This window comes from Castor canadensis, chromosome 9 (genome assembly GCF_047511655.1).
Source record: "Castor canadensis chromosome 9, mCasCan1.hap1v2, whole genome shotgun sequence".
Classification (NCBI taxonomy): Eukaryota; Metazoa; Chordata; class Mammalia; order Rodentia; family Castoridae; genus Castor; species Castor canadensis.
In genome coordinates, this window is record NC_133394.1 from 94,510,745 (window position 1) to 94,529,175 (window position 18,431).

Here is an 18,431-nt window from a genome sequence, read left to right on the forward strand (position 1 = left end):
TAGTTTTTAAAGCATTTTAATAAAGATAAAAATATGCCAAACTACTTGCCACATGTTATGTAATATGAATTGAGATGCTTAAGATAGAACAATATACCAATATGGAGATGCTTACAATAAACATTTTACAAATGAAGTAAATGTATTTTACCTGAGTTTTGGTCAGCCAAATTTCCTTTGAAATAGTTCAGATCACTGCAAATAGGCAGACTTTCTTTGCATTCAGTTGGTTTCAATAGATACATATAGGACTTAAAGTGTGTTCTTACACAGTATATTTGACTACAGCTTTATTAAATGAGAAATAAATATACTTTAGGTCTTACCGGTTTTTCTTTATTTCCCTTTATATTGTTTTTAAGTTTTATGAGCTTGTTAATAAAGCAATGAATGACTGTAATTCTATGGCTTATGGAGCTCAGGTATGCATAGCAATTGTATATGAATATGTCAATGTATACACTTCTGTTTGTTTCATCTGCTTGTTTAACTAATAGTAACAGTTAGGCCCAGGACTTCAGATGAGAGCCATGTGAATGCAGCAGAGTATATAACACATGGCTCCACATAGAAGAAAGTCCTGGTACCTGGCACTGCAGAGGTCAGCCATTGCTTATGATTCTCTCTCTTTTTCTCATTCAAGGAGCCAGGACAAAGGGGGAGGAAGAACAGATCCTTCCTGACCTGGTATGTGATGCAGAGGGACTCTACTCAAAGGTTTAGCATTCAGTTAGGCACCTTCACGTGAAATCCACAGGCAGTGATAGCCAGGACTTCTTATGCAATTGCCTAAACTACTCTTATTTAACTTACTGAGACAGATAGGCTCAGAGTGCAGAAGAAACCTCAACTTCTTCAAAAAAGAAAGAAAAGACAGAAAAATGGTTTTATGTAAACCTGGTTTTATGTTAACGGAATGTGTGGTTAAGTCTCCAAATTTTAAAAGCTTTCAAATAAATTTCTCATTTGGAAAAATACATTATGATTTATTTTTCCCACTTCTTTTTGTCAGTATATGTAACTTTAAGTTCTAGAGGAAATGACTCTTTGAACTGTTTGTAAATAAAACTTCTCTTGAATAGAAAATGAAATAACTGTATTTCCATCTTTAGACAATATATAGAATTTCTCTTATTATGATTTAAGATAATGATTAATCCATCAAATTGTAGACTCTGATTTAATGTTATAATTCTTCAGCAAATTCCCTATGAAAATAAATACTTTAAAACAAAGCACAAACTTTATCTTCAATTGTGGATTTTTTTCCCCTAGTTGTCTGGCAAGCAACAATTACCTCACATAAATGATGTACTCTACACCTTTCACTGACATGAAAGACGTCATAAAATTTTTCTATTCATTTTACTCAAGGAGAATCTGTTCAGTGGTGACTACCATCAATATTGAGGTAGGGCATGGCACAAAGAACTGTCCTCGTCCTCTCCAGGCAGGCAATGACAGACCTAGCCTAGAAGGGAGTGAAGAGGTCACTATTCCCAGGATTAGTTCATTTTAAATGTGAACCATAGGACCTGTATTTGGAGCTCCCAAATTTCAATTGCATTGTTTCAATTCATGAAACAGTGGTGCCAGCTAATGTACCATTCCATGATCTAGCCAAGCCAATTATCGCTTATTTGAGGAGTAGAAAAAAATCTATGTACAAAATTGCTTTGACAGTATTTTTAGGCTTACAGAAGTCTCTTCCACTTGCTGACAATTCTTGAGCAACAACCTGGGTATTGCTTACTCCTAAACACTGTGTGGGAGATTTATAAGCTCTGAAGCTTTCAATAAAGCATTTCACTCAGGAAATTCTTACAAAAATATCAGTTTTCTTTTGATATTAAATATTTTATACACAAATATATTAGCAAATAGTCTCTCAATAATAAAATAAAAATAAAACTTTACAAGTATATTAAAAATATACAGTTGTTGACCTAACACATGACCCAACATAAATATTATTAACAAAATAGTAATATTAACATTAATCCAGTGTGCTGTGCATCCCTGCCCATAAATTTGATGGTGCCATTCAGACTTGTGGCAATGCTGGGTCCCCTGAAGTCACTCTCTCATATTCCTTCTTTGATTCTTTACTTTTTCGATGCTTGTACCTGGAAATATTCAGAAATGATGCAATTAGCACTGGAATAGTAATAAGAGCAAAGTATATTAACAAAAGAAATAATATATGGATTCCAAATGCAGTGTCCAAAATGACAAAGCAACTAAGTTTAGGTAAGACAAGATACAAAAAATATGAGAGTAGGGGAGTATTGTTTTGTAGTGAAACAAATTTGTAATGAAATGATGAAACATGGTCAAGGACTTCTCGAAGGTTTTCAAATGATTGTGAATATTGAGAAATTACACAGGAAAATTTCCCTTTCGCCTCTGTCTTTGTCTTAGTCTCTCTCTATTGTCTGTATTTCTTTCTCTCTCAATAATATTCAGCTTTGTGAGGATAGATAATTAGGAAGGTATTTTTGTTTGATGGGTACTTAGAATCAAAGATGGACAAAATAAATTCAATCTTATGAAAGTAGCACACTTTCAAATCTTCACTGCTTTTCAGAAAAAAAATTCACTGAATAATTTGTACCAGTTTCACAATATGAAGGATAAAATGGAGATATTTTCATGGAAACTGTTATTGACGAATTCACACTGATACCACAGTGTGGTTCTAACCAATAAAACATGCCAGTCTATAGTCTATTTTTACTCAGTTATCATCTTGTGATAATATTGTCCGTGGGATGGGGTATGACTATTGTAGGGAACTGACCTGATGCATTTCTAGCAGTAAGGTTTTATAATTGTCTGGAAATTCATTTCTACAATTCTGCCTTAAACTTTACGATCCAAAGTTTCTTGGGTTTTTAATTTATAAGTCTGAGTTTTATGGAATAAAAATGTAACATAATAGCAGCAGTGTTATGACTTGTGACTCACTTCTACATAAGTAATATGAAAGATTATCACATTCAATACTAAAAGCTGCCTTGTAATTATTGTAGACTAAGAATTTCTTTCTGTATTTTATAGAGGAAGGAATTGATATTCCTTATTTGGCTTTCATAAGATCACACAGAAAATAAATAAAAGAACTAACAATAGAGTGAAATCCAATTGTTCTGCAGGGCCAATTCCATCTTATCCCTCTAGTACTATGTTCACAATTTTACCCAGTTTATAGGTCTGAATTGTGTAAAGTAATTTTAAAAAGTTGAGTTAAAAAATATTATCTTACCATCTGCAGAAATAGTACATAGAACCAGCGAGTATGACAAGTATCAAGATAATAAGAATCACAGTCAAAGCCACATATTCTTTGCTCAAGGGTTGGTGGACGGTTAAAAAAAAGTGTTCACATCGGAGACCAGTGTAACCCACTTCACATCTTAAAGAAAATACAAGAGGAAAATCAATTATTAAAAAAAAGACATCATGGCTATGAATTAGTTTTATAAGAACTAATTTCATATGATCATGCAAGAAATCAGCAAGATTTGCTAAACGGAGTAAAGGTAAATTCAAAGATTGAACTCAGAGTTGGAACAACATTGATAAAATGGCTCCTCATATCTCTCAGGCTAAATTATGGTATTAAAATGACAGTTTGATTCCGCTTCCAAGGTAACTGGTAATCTAAAATAGTGATTTATAAATTTGTTAGGTGTTGAGGCCCTTTTTTGTGCAAATCAATGGAATCAATTCTTAAAACAATCATTGATATAAAGATCCAATGAAAAATTCAAAGTAGAGTTGCTATTACAGCAAGTGTGTGTTGGGGGATGGGCATCAGAAATCCTTCCTACTGTGTACCCTGATTTTCCCTAGGTTCAAAAAAATTAATAAAATGTTTATATAATCTATATTCCAAAAGCCCATTGAAATATAGGGGAACTTCAAAATATAAAAGAGAGAAGTGTATGCTGAAATGAAGCAGTTGTGTGTTTACTTTGGGCACATTACCTGCAGTAATTTTCATTCATGTCCACCAGGTAGATGCACTGTCCATGCAAACAGTAGCCATTCATGTCAGAGCTACACTGTGTTATTGACACTTGAGCCACACGTGGATTGTCTTCCATCTGAACTGTGAAGGAAATGGAAACTTGAACGTATTTTATTGCATTCTTGGACTCTGTGGGCACCAACCATCCTTTCATAACAGTGACCACTGGGCAACTTCAGCAAAACAGGTCAGATGCCAATCAGTCAAGGGGAATTTTCAGGAGGAGGGAGTCCCTTAGTTATCACACTCCTAAGACCAATGGAACATACCCGCAGTAATCATGACAAAATTATACTCAATTATTTAATTCTCAAAAGTCATTTTTACAGAGAGAAAAAGTTTAACACATACACATATTACTGTCCACAGTAGGTAGTATTTGCTTCTTCAAATAAAATTGGTCTAATTTTTTCAAGTCTGAGAGTCTGAAATTCATTACTCTCAAAGCAATTAATCACAAACTTAAAACATTAACTAATTCAAGAAAGCTAATTCTATTGCAGATTTTGAAGCCAGTAGACCTTCTTTGGCTGTGTGTTCCCAAATTGTTGAGGTTGCTACCAAAGAAATCAAACTCTCCCAACATCTCTTACATAGAGACCTGAACATGAACTAGACAAACTCTGGGTTAGGAATGTCAGGCAAACACAACAATTAAAGTAAGGGTTTCATTAGAAATAATGTTGCAATCTACAAGTAAAATTCATTTTAAAATGTTTTATTTACTAAAATGCAAAGCATGTTTTTGCAATTACAAAAGAAATACCACACAAGCATCTTGATAGGAATACTCTTGCCAAATAATCAAAGAAGGAAAAAAAACAATGGTGGAAGGAGGCTGACCAAACCTCCAAAGAGCACAATGGTGATGGTCAAGACAGAAGCTAATGTTGTGAACAATATGGCATTTCTCACACATTGACTCAATAACTCAGACTGAGTACAGAGCAGCTCTCTGTTGGACTGTGTGCAGAGTCTTCAGTCATTGAAGGGAAAGACTATGCATTACTTATCTTTGTATCTGTTTGCCTTAGCAGAATGTTTGATATATATTAAAATGTATATTAAATACTCAATAAGAGTTGGACACTGTGACTGCAAAGAAAGTATATCAATTGTTCTTCTTACATACATATATGTATACACACACTTACATGTGTGTACATAGTAACGTACAAAGTTTTCACTTTCCTGTTTTGCCTGGAATCCAGTCTTTCAGAGTGCCCTCCAATGATGGTTTTACAACAAATATGATTTTTTCTCATTTTCTATCTTTCTAAAATCAAATCTTTGTATATAATTAGATGTCTGATCTCTTCTCTCATCAGTTACTCCTTTATCTAATTTTTCCAGAACTCTAGTTAATTAGTGGGATAAAAATTAATGAAGTAGCTTTCTCATTTTCTTTTTTATTCTTAGGTATTTCCATTTATATCTTTGTTTAAAAAATGTGTAATCCCTTGATGCAGCATTGACGAAGTTGGGCTTACCTAAAGCCGTGCAATTATCACCAGATTCCCCTGGAATACATGATGGAATCACAGTTGTGCCGAGTACTGCTTGTAGAAGATGGAAACCTTAAGGAGGAAAATCAAAAGTATAATTAATGTTTCAAGAAAAGAAATCTTGGTTAGATTTCTACATAACTACTATTGTTTTAAGGATTTATTTGGTCAAAACCATAAAAGAAAATAATTCATAGAAATGGGCAAAGGTGAAAACTTGTCATCATCATTGCAGATTTGACCTGCTCTAAACATTTCATAGTAACATTTTCAAAGCCCTGTTCTTGAAATTTGATTTTTTAAACTTAGCAATTACAGAATTTTCACCAATGTAGCCCCCACAACAACAGATTTCAAATAAAAGTCAGATTCTACTATGAACACAACTAAACAGGGAACTCAGCCTAAAATGCCTACATTGCTTATGTTATTTTTATTGTATTACATATATTATCTTTACTTTTTGCATTATATTATGTGAAAATAGATTTTAATGAAATGTAATCTAGATAGAATCAAAATATGATAGTCTCTCCTTAACCATGAAGGAATTAGTTCTAGATACCAAATATGCAAATACTTAAGCCCCTTATATAAAATGATATAAGATTTGTATATAACCCTTCTCATATAAAGTATATGCACTTTCCCATATACTTTAAATCATCTCTAGATTAGTTCCAATGCCTAATACAATCCAGACACTATGTAAATTCTTATTATACTGTGTTGTTTAGGAAATAATGACAAAAAAGTCCATAGATGGTCAGTTCAGACACAATCTTTAAAAATACTTTTGAGCCAGCTATATGGTGCCTAGTATGAGAGGTTGGTGAACCACGCCAACCTCTAATACCCAGTTTCTGTCAGTGCAGTAGCTGTTTCATTATGTATCTCCAGTGAAAAGATAAATGTTGGAAAATGGGCATCAGAATGACTCCAGTAGTTTCTGAATTGTATATAAAACACGAATTAAAAAGAACCTTTTAAATTACACACTTGTTTATCGATAAGTGTTTAGCCTCTGCTCTTTCAGTTTTAGGTATGTGCACTTCAACCCCTTACCAGTCTATGTGAGCAACTGTTACATAGGTGTTAAAGGTAGGCTGCAGTAATAGCTATCAGCAAGGGACATGTCTTGAACAGGTACTGTGTATTCACCTGGCTTATTCTACCTCACTTAATCCTTGGTGAATCTCTGAGGAAGATATTATTAGTCCCATTAGCCATAGAAGAAAACTGAGCCTAAAGATTTCACTTACTTGTCCCAAGTATACATGTTGTTGAATGAGTCACATTACAGAATTTGGAAATGGGAAATAATGCTCAAGTTTAATGAACATCCCACAGAACAATGGGAAATAATGCTCAAGTTTAATGAACATCCCACAGAACAATCTAGAGCATCTGTCATTGAAGCGGAGTATTACTCCATAGGGAGGCCAGGAAGTGTGGTAGAACGGCAATCGTGAGAAAACTTGAGCTGTGCAAGTTTTAACACATTAATAAACTCCTCCAAATCCCAATTTTCCTTAACTTGCAGAGTTTGGGGAAGACTGAAATGAAATGGTATTTTTTTTTTTTCCTGACATACCAAAGATTCCCACAAATGTTCATGACACTTAACTTCTAGCCTTTGGTTTTACCAGTATATGTGGGTAGTGCCCTCTACTGGTTTATAACAAGATTATAAATTTCTACAATTTGGTGTTTTAAAGAACTATTTAATACATGTAAAATAGGAAGCTTATTTTTTCTTCATTGGAATAAGCTTATATTTATTAAGCAAATTGTACATTCCTTGGATCCTAAAAACAAACTGCATATCAGCATCAACATCATAGTTTATATTGTCATGTTTCAAATTTGAAACTTATAAAAATCCTGTGAAGTTATTAGTCCCAAACAACCTCACAGCATATAAATTAAGCAAGATGATTTATCTAGGGACCACAGAAGACAAGAGTTAAAAATCTATCTCACATCAGCTTATGTACTTTTTCAATGATTTGAAATTACTGTTTCCTCGAACACTTTATTACTATCTCCTCTTTTTACAATATGAATTCTGATTCAATTGTTCTTATAGAACCCCCTTGAGAAAACTTTCTTTAATGTCCAAAAAATGGCTAAAGTCTGAATTTATTGTCAAAGAGAAATGAAAATTATTTCCCCATAGATTTTTTTTATGGAGGATGACTACATTCTCATCCATGTTAATTGTGTTCTATTTCTCTATATAATTATGTCATGCACTTTACTGAGGAATTAAGCCCTGTAACTTGAATAGTCTCCTCAATACAAACTATACTTCTAGTTGCATGTGTTTTTATCCTTGACCTTCCTTTTTCTTCATGCTTCTTCAATTGGGAAAACATTGAAGAAGAAAATTCCCAATTTTCTCTCTAGAAAAGTGCCAGTCAGATACAAATACATGTTTGAAGCTAATTTCTCTATTCTTTGCAGAAACCAAGACTTTTTTCCTTGGAATAGCTTACAACTGCAACCTGAGATTGCTATAGAATGCAGCTAATTTTTTGAGGTGTTACTTTTTGGTCTAGATGTTAATGTCATTGTTGTCATTGTTAAGGTTTTTAGCGGTTGTTAGTTTTTCCACTGTTGGAAACTGTGCTCCAGTTGTTCAGGCCACAGATGAAATATTTATCTTTATTAATTCAAGAATGTTCAGTCCAGTGTGTGTCTCCATGAAAACTGGACTTCCTTTACCTGTGACAGTCCCTTGGACATAGTCCATTGCTCAGGACAGTTTCTGTGAGACTTGCTTTAGTAATCCAACATCAGGATATTTTATAGATCAAATTGTAAATAATTTTAAATGTTCCTCTCAAATTTACATGTGTAACTGTAGCTGTATCATAGATACATGTTGCCAATTAAAACAGAAAAATTGATTCTAAATCATTTTTTCAAATATGCAGCTATACTTGCTTTCAAACAGTGGTTCTTAAGGGTCCTTCACTATGCCTCTGACCTTGGAAAGTTGAGTAGAGGAGTGAGTGGGGTTATTGGGAGACTGAAAAGTTTACCTACAGAAGATTGATTATGACATCCACCATCCTATCATCCTTAAAAATTATTACTCATTATTATAAAATCATATAGGCAAGGAATAAGTATTAAGGTCATATTCATATAGTTCCTTAATATTAACTCTTCATGATTTTAGTGTTCTTTGCACATAACAATCTCTATGATTCTATTGCAAATATCATATTCTAGATTTTAATCTTTTTTAATAAACCCGTACTATGAAAATAATTCTCTGTAATAGTAAAGATTTTGGATATTGTCTGTTATTAAAAACCAGATTCTTTTTGGTGGTACTGGGGTTTGAATTCAGGGCCCTGGCACTTGCTTGACTGATAGTCTGCCACTTGAGCCACACTCAGTCCAAAGATCAGATCTGGTGACAAGTTTTACACTGGTAACTAAGATACAGAGGAAATTATGCACGACGGTACAGATAGAGGATCTATAAACTCAAACTGGCAGTTAGAATTTCGTCTTCACTACAAATACAAATACCAAAATCCCTTCAGGGGCTATAATTTCTGTCAGACTTCCAAATAGGTTTAAGAATGTGACACTCACCTATTCATCTCTCTACCTTCACCTTTTGGAGGTTGTATTTTAGTGAAATCTTAAATGTGCTAGCAGGAAGTGGAGCCACTGACTCACAGGATACAAATCACCTCTTCCCTGTGAGTCAGGGCAGGCCTACATCCTTTAGCAATACTGGGGACCTTGTGTATTGCGTGGGAAAGGCTGAGTACCATCACCGGAAAAGGGATAGCACTGAATGCCGTGGGCACTGGAGCATGTGTTGCCCAACAGTCGCTGGAATATCAAACATAGAAAATGTCCTCATTGCATATGGTTCTTTTTCACTTTGCTTCCTACTGATTACATTGAGGGGCTCATTTAAAAGTGGCCACTACAGAGTAGGCTAGGGTTCTGTGACTGGCTGACCAAGCCAAGTTAACAAAATTAATTACAAATCTTAGGGATAAAATGGCTTCTATGGAAAAGAATCAAGCAAATAAAAATGATCCCAAGTAAAATGATGTTATAGAATGAGAAGTATACACCTTCTTTCACCAATTAAATCTTTTAGAATATTTAGACCAGAACAGCAAACTCATGATGAATCATAGTTATTTGCCTGGCCCAAACAGGTAGCAAAATCCGCTTTGTTCACACTTTTCTTGTGGTCACATGTCAGCCTACTCAGGGACTGTTAGTTTCCTACCCTCTTCATGGCAGTCTGTAATTTCAGGATTTGTCTGTAACATAGTAGGCTTGTTAGGTCTTGTGTACTTTTAAGGAGTGAATATGCATTCTCCATTTTGTGGTGTCTTTTTGTTCAAAATTATATTTCGCTATTAGATAAGGGCTTGCTTCACCTTGGTTAAATTAACTGTAAACTCTAATATGGGATACATATATATGTGCATATATATGAAAATAAATATTATATATACTTGTCAAATAGCAGCAATCACTCTATTCTTACACTTGTAACTAACCTTCATTGAAAGCTAAATGAAGAACTTATATCTATTTGAGGAAAAAAAAGCATAAAACCAAAGATTGATCTAGTAATAGCTTACAAATAAGTATTTCCTTTAGTTTTGAGTTTTAAAAAAGATCTTCCTTGATAAGTTGCAAGGAAATATTTAATATGCAGTGCTTGTCATTCATATTGCATTAAATTATATTCCACGATTTTGGTAGCAATTTCTAAGTAATATTTTAAATATTCATATATTTTAATCACCACACAATACATTACTTAAAAATATTCAAATCAAAAACTGGTGAGTTGAAATATAAGATAAATTATCTATTTTGTCTAAAAACTGTGTATATCTCATTCATAATAGAAGTGTTTCCATAATGAAAGAGAATGCAACTAATTTTAGTGTAGAGGGTATAATCTATATTAATCTATATTTTGTGATTAAGAATTCTAAACATAAAGCATGCCTTCCCTCCAGACCAAAGACTCTTCTATAATGTATTATTTCAATTTCATTAAAAGTATTCTTTTTCCTCAAGATAATCTGAGATGGAAGGGGCCTTTTTTTTTTTTTTACAACCTTTTGTACTTACTTCTGACTTCTACCCTTACAGTTCCAATATAGAAATTTAAAATACTATTACACTATTGTTCCAAAAAAAATCTCAGACAGGAGAAACAGTTTGGATGATGAGTGATTGCTGTATGTCTGCTTTTCATTATGCTCATATCATGGCCTCAAGCTTAGAGTATTTAATGGTGTTTTTAAAGCATGTTGACCATTTTGCTTTCTCTGTAGCTGCCTGTTGCTAAACATGAATTTAAAAAAGGATAAAATTTTAATCAGTGAACATAAATAAGGGAGTAGAAAATGAGTATATTTTAATATGACTTTTATTTTATGTATGTATGTATTTATTTATTGAAACAGAGTCTGGCTATATGGCCCAGGGTGGCCTTGAACTCACTATTTATCCCAGGCTGGCTTTGAACTCTGGATTCTCCATCCTCCCAAATGTGGGATTACAGGCATATGTCAATGTGTTCAGCATTAAAAGTGCTCACTTTAAAAGTCTTGAAGCTAACTATTTTTCATCCAGAGAACCTACATAATACAACTCACATATTGAAAGGTGCTAGGTAATTTTCCTTTATGACAATATAGTTTATGAAAGTTCAGATTTGGCTAACATTGGAGACATTGATCTCAGTGAAAGGCACATAAACATCCAGTGTATGATAGCAAGATAAAGGGCCTTAATTACAACCTGATGAATAGAAAAGAAGGAGGGTGGCAGCTTACTCTATACTTGTTTTTAGTTAACTACACGTGTCAAATGGTACTTATTTAATAAACGTCTCTCAAGCAGTTCTTGTACGTGAGATATTGAACAAGATGGTGAAAGGAAAACATACAAAAAAACACTATTCCTGCCCTCAATAAGCTTAATGGTGCTGGGACTGCTGATGAAAGTAGAGTTCATAGGTGATGCCCAGTATCTGGCCAGATCATACGAAGACTATTGTGTCATTAAATGAGTAGAAAATAGGTAGGACAGCAAGTTATAATGGTATTTGGGTGGGAAGGCATGAAGGGAGGACAAAATGAGCAAACAAATTTGAATTTGAAGTTCATGTATTATCTATATCTACATTTATGAGGCAGTTGAGAGTACAGATCTAGAGTAAAGAAATAAGAATGGAGTTGATGAAGTCTATTTGAAAGTCATTTGAGGAGATATTGCCCTGCATGCTCCAAGATAAATGGTATGGAATGAAGAATAAGACAACTTTGGTAAACAGCTGGTAGAGAACAGACAGAAATGGTCAAGGAAAGAGAAAAAAGGTGGAGGAAAAAAAGAAAGTTCAGGGTTGTTTAGACAAGGATTAGAATTATGAAAGGAGGCATGGGTTAGGTAGCAATTCAGGGATTAAGAAAGTGCTAAGGACTCCATTGTAAATAAGATTACTAAGTACAAATGGAGCTAAAATCTGTACAGAAATTGCTAAGATAATTTTTTGTGATGCTGGAGATCAAACTCAGGACTTCTGTAATCCCAGACAAGCACCCTACCACTGAGTCACACTCCCAGTCACTAAAGGTGATTTTAAAAACACTTGAATTAGTTTTATGTTTGTATCCAGCTTACCATTAATATTGATTCTATTTGTCTTGGTAATAATGCAAACAGTTAATATAATAGTTCTAACTGTGAATTTTGAGTGGTAATTAAAAAAAACATTAGGTTAGTTCTTCTCAACTAGGAGCTAATTTGTCAACCAGAGATATTTGCCAATGTCTGGAAATGATTCTAGTTATCACAAATAGGGGGTGCTACTGACATCTAGTGGGTAGAAACCAGGGCTGCTGTAAAACAAAGGGCAGCCCACCACAAGAAAGAATTTCAGTCAGTCAGTAGAGGCAAAGCTGAGCAACCCTGCACTATACTTGTGAGATATGGAATCCTGTTCTACCTCTGATACTTATTTTATTCACCTGCAATTGAAATTCCTTATCTCTGCAAACAGAGACCAGGAAGTGAGATAGGGTGTGGGGGAAATGGAGTTTGAATTAGATTATTTTGCTTCTTTTCATTTATAAAACAGTACTTCTTTTTCTTCTACTGGCTAGCCATCATTCGGTCATATCACTGCTCAGTAATTCTCTTCTCTCCTTCTCTCTCTTGCTCTCTCTCCTCACCCCACCATACACACACAGTGCAGGTATACTTGAATTTTGGTAAGCCTACTATCAGTGAATACAGGCTATAATAAGAGCCAGAAATGTGAAGAAGAGGGAAGGAAAATTATTAGACTTAATCAGAAACAATGCAATTGAATTATTTTTAAAGTACTGCTTAATCTTGAAGTATTTTCCTTCTCAAATACATTTTTAAAGAACAACTGGTTGAGTCAAAACATAGCAGTGAAAACTCTGAAAAAGTATCCATCTAATCGTCCATCCAACAAACATGCAGTGGTGTTCAACAACCCACTGTCTTCATTATGATTCCATAACCTTGCTTAGATACATACTTACAGTGTGCTGTGACAAGGGCATAACCAGAGGAATGAGTGGAGTGCAATAGGAGGGTGTGTGTCTAAGAAAGGGACACTTTCCTTCAGTCTTGAAGGATGAGAACTTTCATCAAAAGGGGAGAGTGATTTGGGGTACAGTACATTCAAATGAGGAGACCTATGTACAGTGTATGTCCTGTGTCTCCTTTCTCCCTCTTATTTATTCACTTAAAAAATGGAAACAATAATACTTTACCTGGCTGAATTATCATCATTGTAAGAATCAGATGAGGCTTTTCATTAGAAAGCACTTAGATGATGATAATGATGATCGCTGTAATTTGAAAAATGCTTCATATCATTTCCTAATATCATCCACTCTCTTAAAGCTACACACAATAACCTGGCAAGATAGATTTATGATTTCCATTTTACAGATGAGAAAATTCAAGCTCAGAGAGAAAGAAATCATTCCAGAAGTATGAAATAAAACAACTGGGTCATGAAATCTGACTTTGATACACCAAACCTCTTAATTTGAAACTATAAAGTTTTGACATATGTGTGTGTGTGTGTGCACATGAACCAATCACTTTCATGCCTCAAATTCAAAACTGCAGAATTGTGACCTAAGAGATTAAGGGCTAACGTTTTTTTCTGAATAAGTACCAAATCATCCTGTGTATTAAAAATAGTATCCTAGTTAATTAAATCATTACTTTAACCTGGAATGCCATTGAACCTTTAGCTGCCCTGTAACTAGACACCCAGTCTTACATGAACTGCATGGCCAGAGGACACTGAGTCTGTCACATTACCTCATTTTTTCAAAGGTTCCAGAATCACATTGCCATACCAAGGTGATGGCTGTCAGGCTGCTCCTCCCTGAGGATCTTGCATATTACAGCTTTGGGGAGCTTCCTATTGTTCAATGGAATGTTCCCAACAGCAGTTACAGCCACATTAATAGATAATTTGCATAAGCCTATTCTCAGAGTGCAGGCTGAGGGATGAGGAAACCACACCTTCATTTATAGTCTCTTGGAAGAGGATTTCTTACTTGACATTTGCATGTCTTGTCAGGAAATAGGAATTCTTTCACAGAACTGGAAATAAAACATGCAAGTTCAATTTTTCAAAGGTGATTATGTGAGTCTTGGACTTGAAGTTGTTTTTTCTTTTTTTTTGACCAAAGAAATATTTCAACTTTCTCAGTATTAAAAGGAATGGGCTATAGATTCCAATTTGGTCCCTTATCCATGCTAGGTTCAATTCACAAATATATAAAAAGATATAAGGAATTTTAAAAAGAGATGTCCTTCTCCATGTTTATTATATACCTTCAAAGCCAGCCAACTGACTTCAATGGCTACTTTATAATGCAAGTCACATCTAAAACTATGTTGATAAAAGCATGAACACTGAAGATGTAACACGTTTGAGCACAGGTTGAGAGAACAGTCACATGTTTTCTGGGCCTGATTTTGCATCAAGAGTCAGGAAGTTCATTCAGGTACACCCACTGTCCCTAGAATATGTTCTAAACCCAGGGGTAATCCCAGACAACTCTGGAGCCTCTCCATTTGAACCTGTTATTTTGACTATGCTCCCACTAACCCTGAGACCCACCTTGCACATTGTTAAAGAGTGACCTTTCTGTTTTCTATCTCTCCTTCCTCATAAAGTATTTAACTTCACTGAATCTTAGTTTCTGCATCTGTCAAAAGGTGGCTACTCTTATCTACCCTGTACAGTGATTTTAAGGAACAAATGAATAGATGGGAGTAAAGCACCTAAAACTAAGCATGGTTGGCTCATGGCAGGTATTTGCTAACTGCTGGTTCTCTTCCCACCTCCTGAATTTGGGTTCCAGCACTGAACCAGACATTATTACAATTACCCAAGCTGCTCACATGGCAAGAAGATGCAGAGGGCAACTGGGGTACTTGGGTCAAAATCCAGACAGGAGAGGCCTGTCATCATGCTTTCTGCCCAGATGTGTCATCTCAGGTTGTGCCAAGACTCAGATAGCTCATAAACTCTCAGGGTCAACAGAAAGGATCGGAGCCTAGCCCATTGTTTCACAGAGATTCATGCTTCTCATATTTTCAAGAAAGAATGTTTACTCTGCTTAATTCTCACCCTTTGTGTGATGAGGTCAGAGCAAATTGTCTAGGAGATGTCATTCAGGATCATGCTCAAAAACCCATTTTGAACATGGATGAAAATATTTGAATTTAGATCAAGAGCACTTAAACATAATTGCAGAACTCAAAATAAAAATGTCTGCTTTTTCTGGAAAATCATAAAATTAGAAATGATACTTTAGCTCTGAAATTATAATTATTCAAAGAATTGCTACCCATTTTGGGATATCTTTGCCCTTTTACTTAATGTTCAGTAGGCTAAAGGTGCTAGTAAACCTAGATATGAACTTCAGTGTAACATTCCCTTTCTATGTGAACTTAGGTCAGTTTTCCAATCCATTAAACAAGAACACCGATATCAAACACTTACAAAATTTATAAGTAGTCAAATCAATGTATGTGTAGCAAAACTTAAATCAGCATACATTGAGAATGGAGGGTGGAATTTTCTCCCATAATCATAAATCCATATAAATTCTATAAAAAATTATAGTATTCTAAAATCCAAACTAAATGTTCCTTTTTGTTGAGAGACAGATTTGAGAAAAACATTTCTAGGTAATCTTTTGTTCGGGGGGTGGGTGGGAAAGGCAACTTCAGAAATAACAGGTGGCCCTGCCTTTTTTTCCCCCATATGCTTTGGAATGAAACAATAGGATCTGAGTACTTGAACAGAGTATAGAGATACTATATAGAACTTCAAACAGGAACTCTCCTAGTGGCAGAGAAGTATCTAAACAGACTGGGAAAACAGAAACTGACCTAGCTCATTTGGAAATGGGCTTGGCAGCTGATGAAATAAATGAACTATAATTAAGTAATGCAATAAAGGAATTAAGCACTTTCATGACAACAAAAACACACACAACACACACGCAGTAGGTGGGTAGTAACCAGGTTATTCATAGGCTCAAATTAGAATATTCAATAAGATGCCCGGAACAGACACTTGCATTGTTCAGATGTGCCTTATAAGTGGGAAACAAACAAACAAACAAACAAAAAAATCCCAATTCTACACCATTTTAGTTAATTTCTTACTGTAGAAAGACTGTCACCTTCCAATTTTATTCTTTTCACAAAGACCTCAGAGCAGAGACAGCATAACCATTTCATGTATCTGGAATCTCTAGCAGGTCATCTGTAGCTTGGTTTTGGCAGAAACTACAGATCTGGTTTCTACTTAGGTTCCTGAACTTAGACGTGGAAACTCCAAATACGTATAATATGTGTTTCATTAGGTGTCCCAACCCCCTGCGACAAAGCATGTCAAAATAATAATTTAACTGCCACATCCTGCAAAGGTAGTGTTAGTGTATTAAGAAAATTTGCCTCTTTGTAATTTCAGGAAGAATGAGAGACAGATAACTTTTATTTCCTTATTAAAACATTCATGTATCAGAAGAGGTCATATTTAACTCCAAATTCTTCTTGACATTGAAGGAATTAGGAAAAACTGGTTTAAAAGAAAAAAAACAGAAAGGCTACATAGGAATTTTTCCTCCCTGCTCTAAAAACGAGATCATTTCAAACAGGAAAACGGTCAATAAAATAGTCTCAGTAGCCTACAGGCTGCTGGGCACAGTGGCCCCAAGTGCAAAGATCTGACTGGCCTCTGGAGGCGGCGGCTGGGGAAGCCCGGAGCAGCAAGCGAAGGGCAAAGGGCGGTGGGAACGCCAGGACCTGCCCAAGTCCCTGTGTGGCTCCAGGTATCAGAGAACGGCTGACATTGGCACACCACCAGAGACCCCAGGAAAGTAACCAGGGCTAAATTTTAGAGCACTGGGGACAAGCCCGAGGGGGAAAAGCATTTCTTTTCAAAAGGTCTCTTGCACGCAAGTCTAGTCTCTACCCCCACTCTCCGACAAGAAAGAGCTAATCACGAAACGTCAGCCACAGCGCTTTCCAGGCCTTTGGATTTCTAGGAATGGCAAATTTGCAAGCGGGGAAAAAAAAGAAGGAAAAGCTCTTCAACTTTTTTCCTTCGCCTAATAAAGAAGATAGGTTAATTTAGGCACCACATGTATGGCGATCATTAATTAATAAAAGGCATTTTTAACTCCGATCCCTCTCCATCTCCAGTCCTGCGAGAGTTCCCTCTCCAGACCGACTCACAGCACAAGAGACGTGGTCCTATATGGAGAACACTTGAAGCGCGTGGACGACTCGGTACGCGTCCCCGGACTTAACCTGCTCTTGGGGGCGGTGAGTGGGGGCGGGAGCGTTTGCTTACCCAGGCAGAGCAGCAGCGCCTGGACCCGAGCCTGGGGACGCGTCTCCATTCTGCTCCCTGCCGCGAGCCCGGGTGCGTGCAGCGCGGACCTCCGGCCGAACTGACGGGGCTGTGACTGCAGCGGGAGGAGGGCCTGGGGGCCACGCGTGTACCGTGTCTCTCTGACACCGAACCTGCCAGGCAAGTGAGCTCCACTGTCCCAGCGCTGCGACCTTTATAAGTCCAGGGAGGCGCTTCTGGACGGGAGGACTTACTAGCGGGGTGAGGTACAAAGTGTCCAGAGTTTCATAATCCCGGCCCCCGGGGGAGGAGTGGTGGCCAGTGGATTGTCCGGATGTCATCCTCCCTCTCTAGAGCACTTGAGAGTAGTGGTTGAGGAATGAAAAAATGTCTTTCTGATTAGCTGGGGACTACTCCCCAAACTTTTCCGTCCTCGCTGGCCTGGGACTCAAGCAGAAGGAGGTGGGAAGCACAGACCAGATGGGTTAGTTTGCTTCGTGGGGTCAGCTGCCGGGTAGGAGGTGGCTTTAGTTGCTGTGGGTGACAGACATAACTTGAATCACAGTCTTCCAGCCAGGGATGGTGTTTCCGGTACATACTCTTGAAGAGCTGTATGTGTGTGTGTGTGTTTCCTTTATTAACTTCAGCCAGAAAAATTCTGTTCTGTTTGGGAACATACTTGAATTTTGACAGTGGTTCAAGCGCTCTCCTATTTAAATGAGCCACTGCACAAAAATGCCATTTGCCCCTCGGCTTCCAACTTAATTCAGGTGTCTATCACCTCAAAGTCCAGTGATAATGAAGAAAAACTCTAAGTTCTTTTTTTTTTCTGTCCTATTTTCTATCAGCCTGCTCATTTTTGACCTAACTTCCCCCCAAATAATACCTTAATCCTGTCACTCCCCTGTACAAAATCTTTCAATGATTTTTCCATTGCGTTTTGGACAAGGCCTGG

At 36.2% G+C, this 18,431-nt stretch overlaps 1 protein-coding gene and 1 long non-coding RNA gene across 2 annotated transcripts in view; one reads left to right on the plus strand and one right to left on the minus strand.

Annotated features, from left to right (window-relative positions):
• Ereg (epiregulin) lies at window positions 1-17,608 on the minus strand. The gene is made up of 5 exons (XM_020155682.2): window positions 17,477-17,608; window positions 5,524-5,610; window positions 3,991-4,114; window positions 3,266-3,415; window positions 1-2,126 (listed from the first exon to the last, which is right to left on the minus strand). Exons 1-5 carry the CDS (start codon window positions 17,523-17,525, stop codon window positions 2,045-2,047), a joined length of 492 nt encoding a protein of 163 aa, XP_020011271.1. The 5' UTR covers window positions 17,526-17,608; the 3' UTR covers window positions 1-2,044.
• Window positions 17,524-18,431, plus strand: part of LOC141410950 (uncharacterized) — a 26,140-nt gene continuing 25,232 nt past the window's right edge. Inside the window, exon 1 of the long non-coding RNA XR_012435763.1 lies at window positions 17,524-17,656. This is a non-coding gene — a long non-coding RNA (uncharacterized lncRNA). The remainder of the gene's footprint in view (window positions 17,657-18,431) is intronic.

What these genes read in the sequence shown, in the direction of transcription:
- Ereg (XM_020155682.2), bottom strand. Translation starts at nt 17,525, where the DNA reads ATGGAGACGCGTCCCCAGGCTCGGGTCCAGGCGCTGCTGCTCTGCCTG. An exon ending in GGCGCTGCTGCTCTGCCTGG is followed by an intron (nt 5,611 to 17,476) that starts GTAAGCAAACGC and finishes TTCCTCCTTAAG; the next exon opens with GTTTCCATCTTCTACAAGCA. An exon ending in ATGAATGAAAATTACTGCAG is followed by an intron (nt 3,416 to 3,990) that starts GTAATGTGCCCA and finishes ATTTTCTTTAAG; the next exon opens with ATGTGAAGTGGGTTACACTG.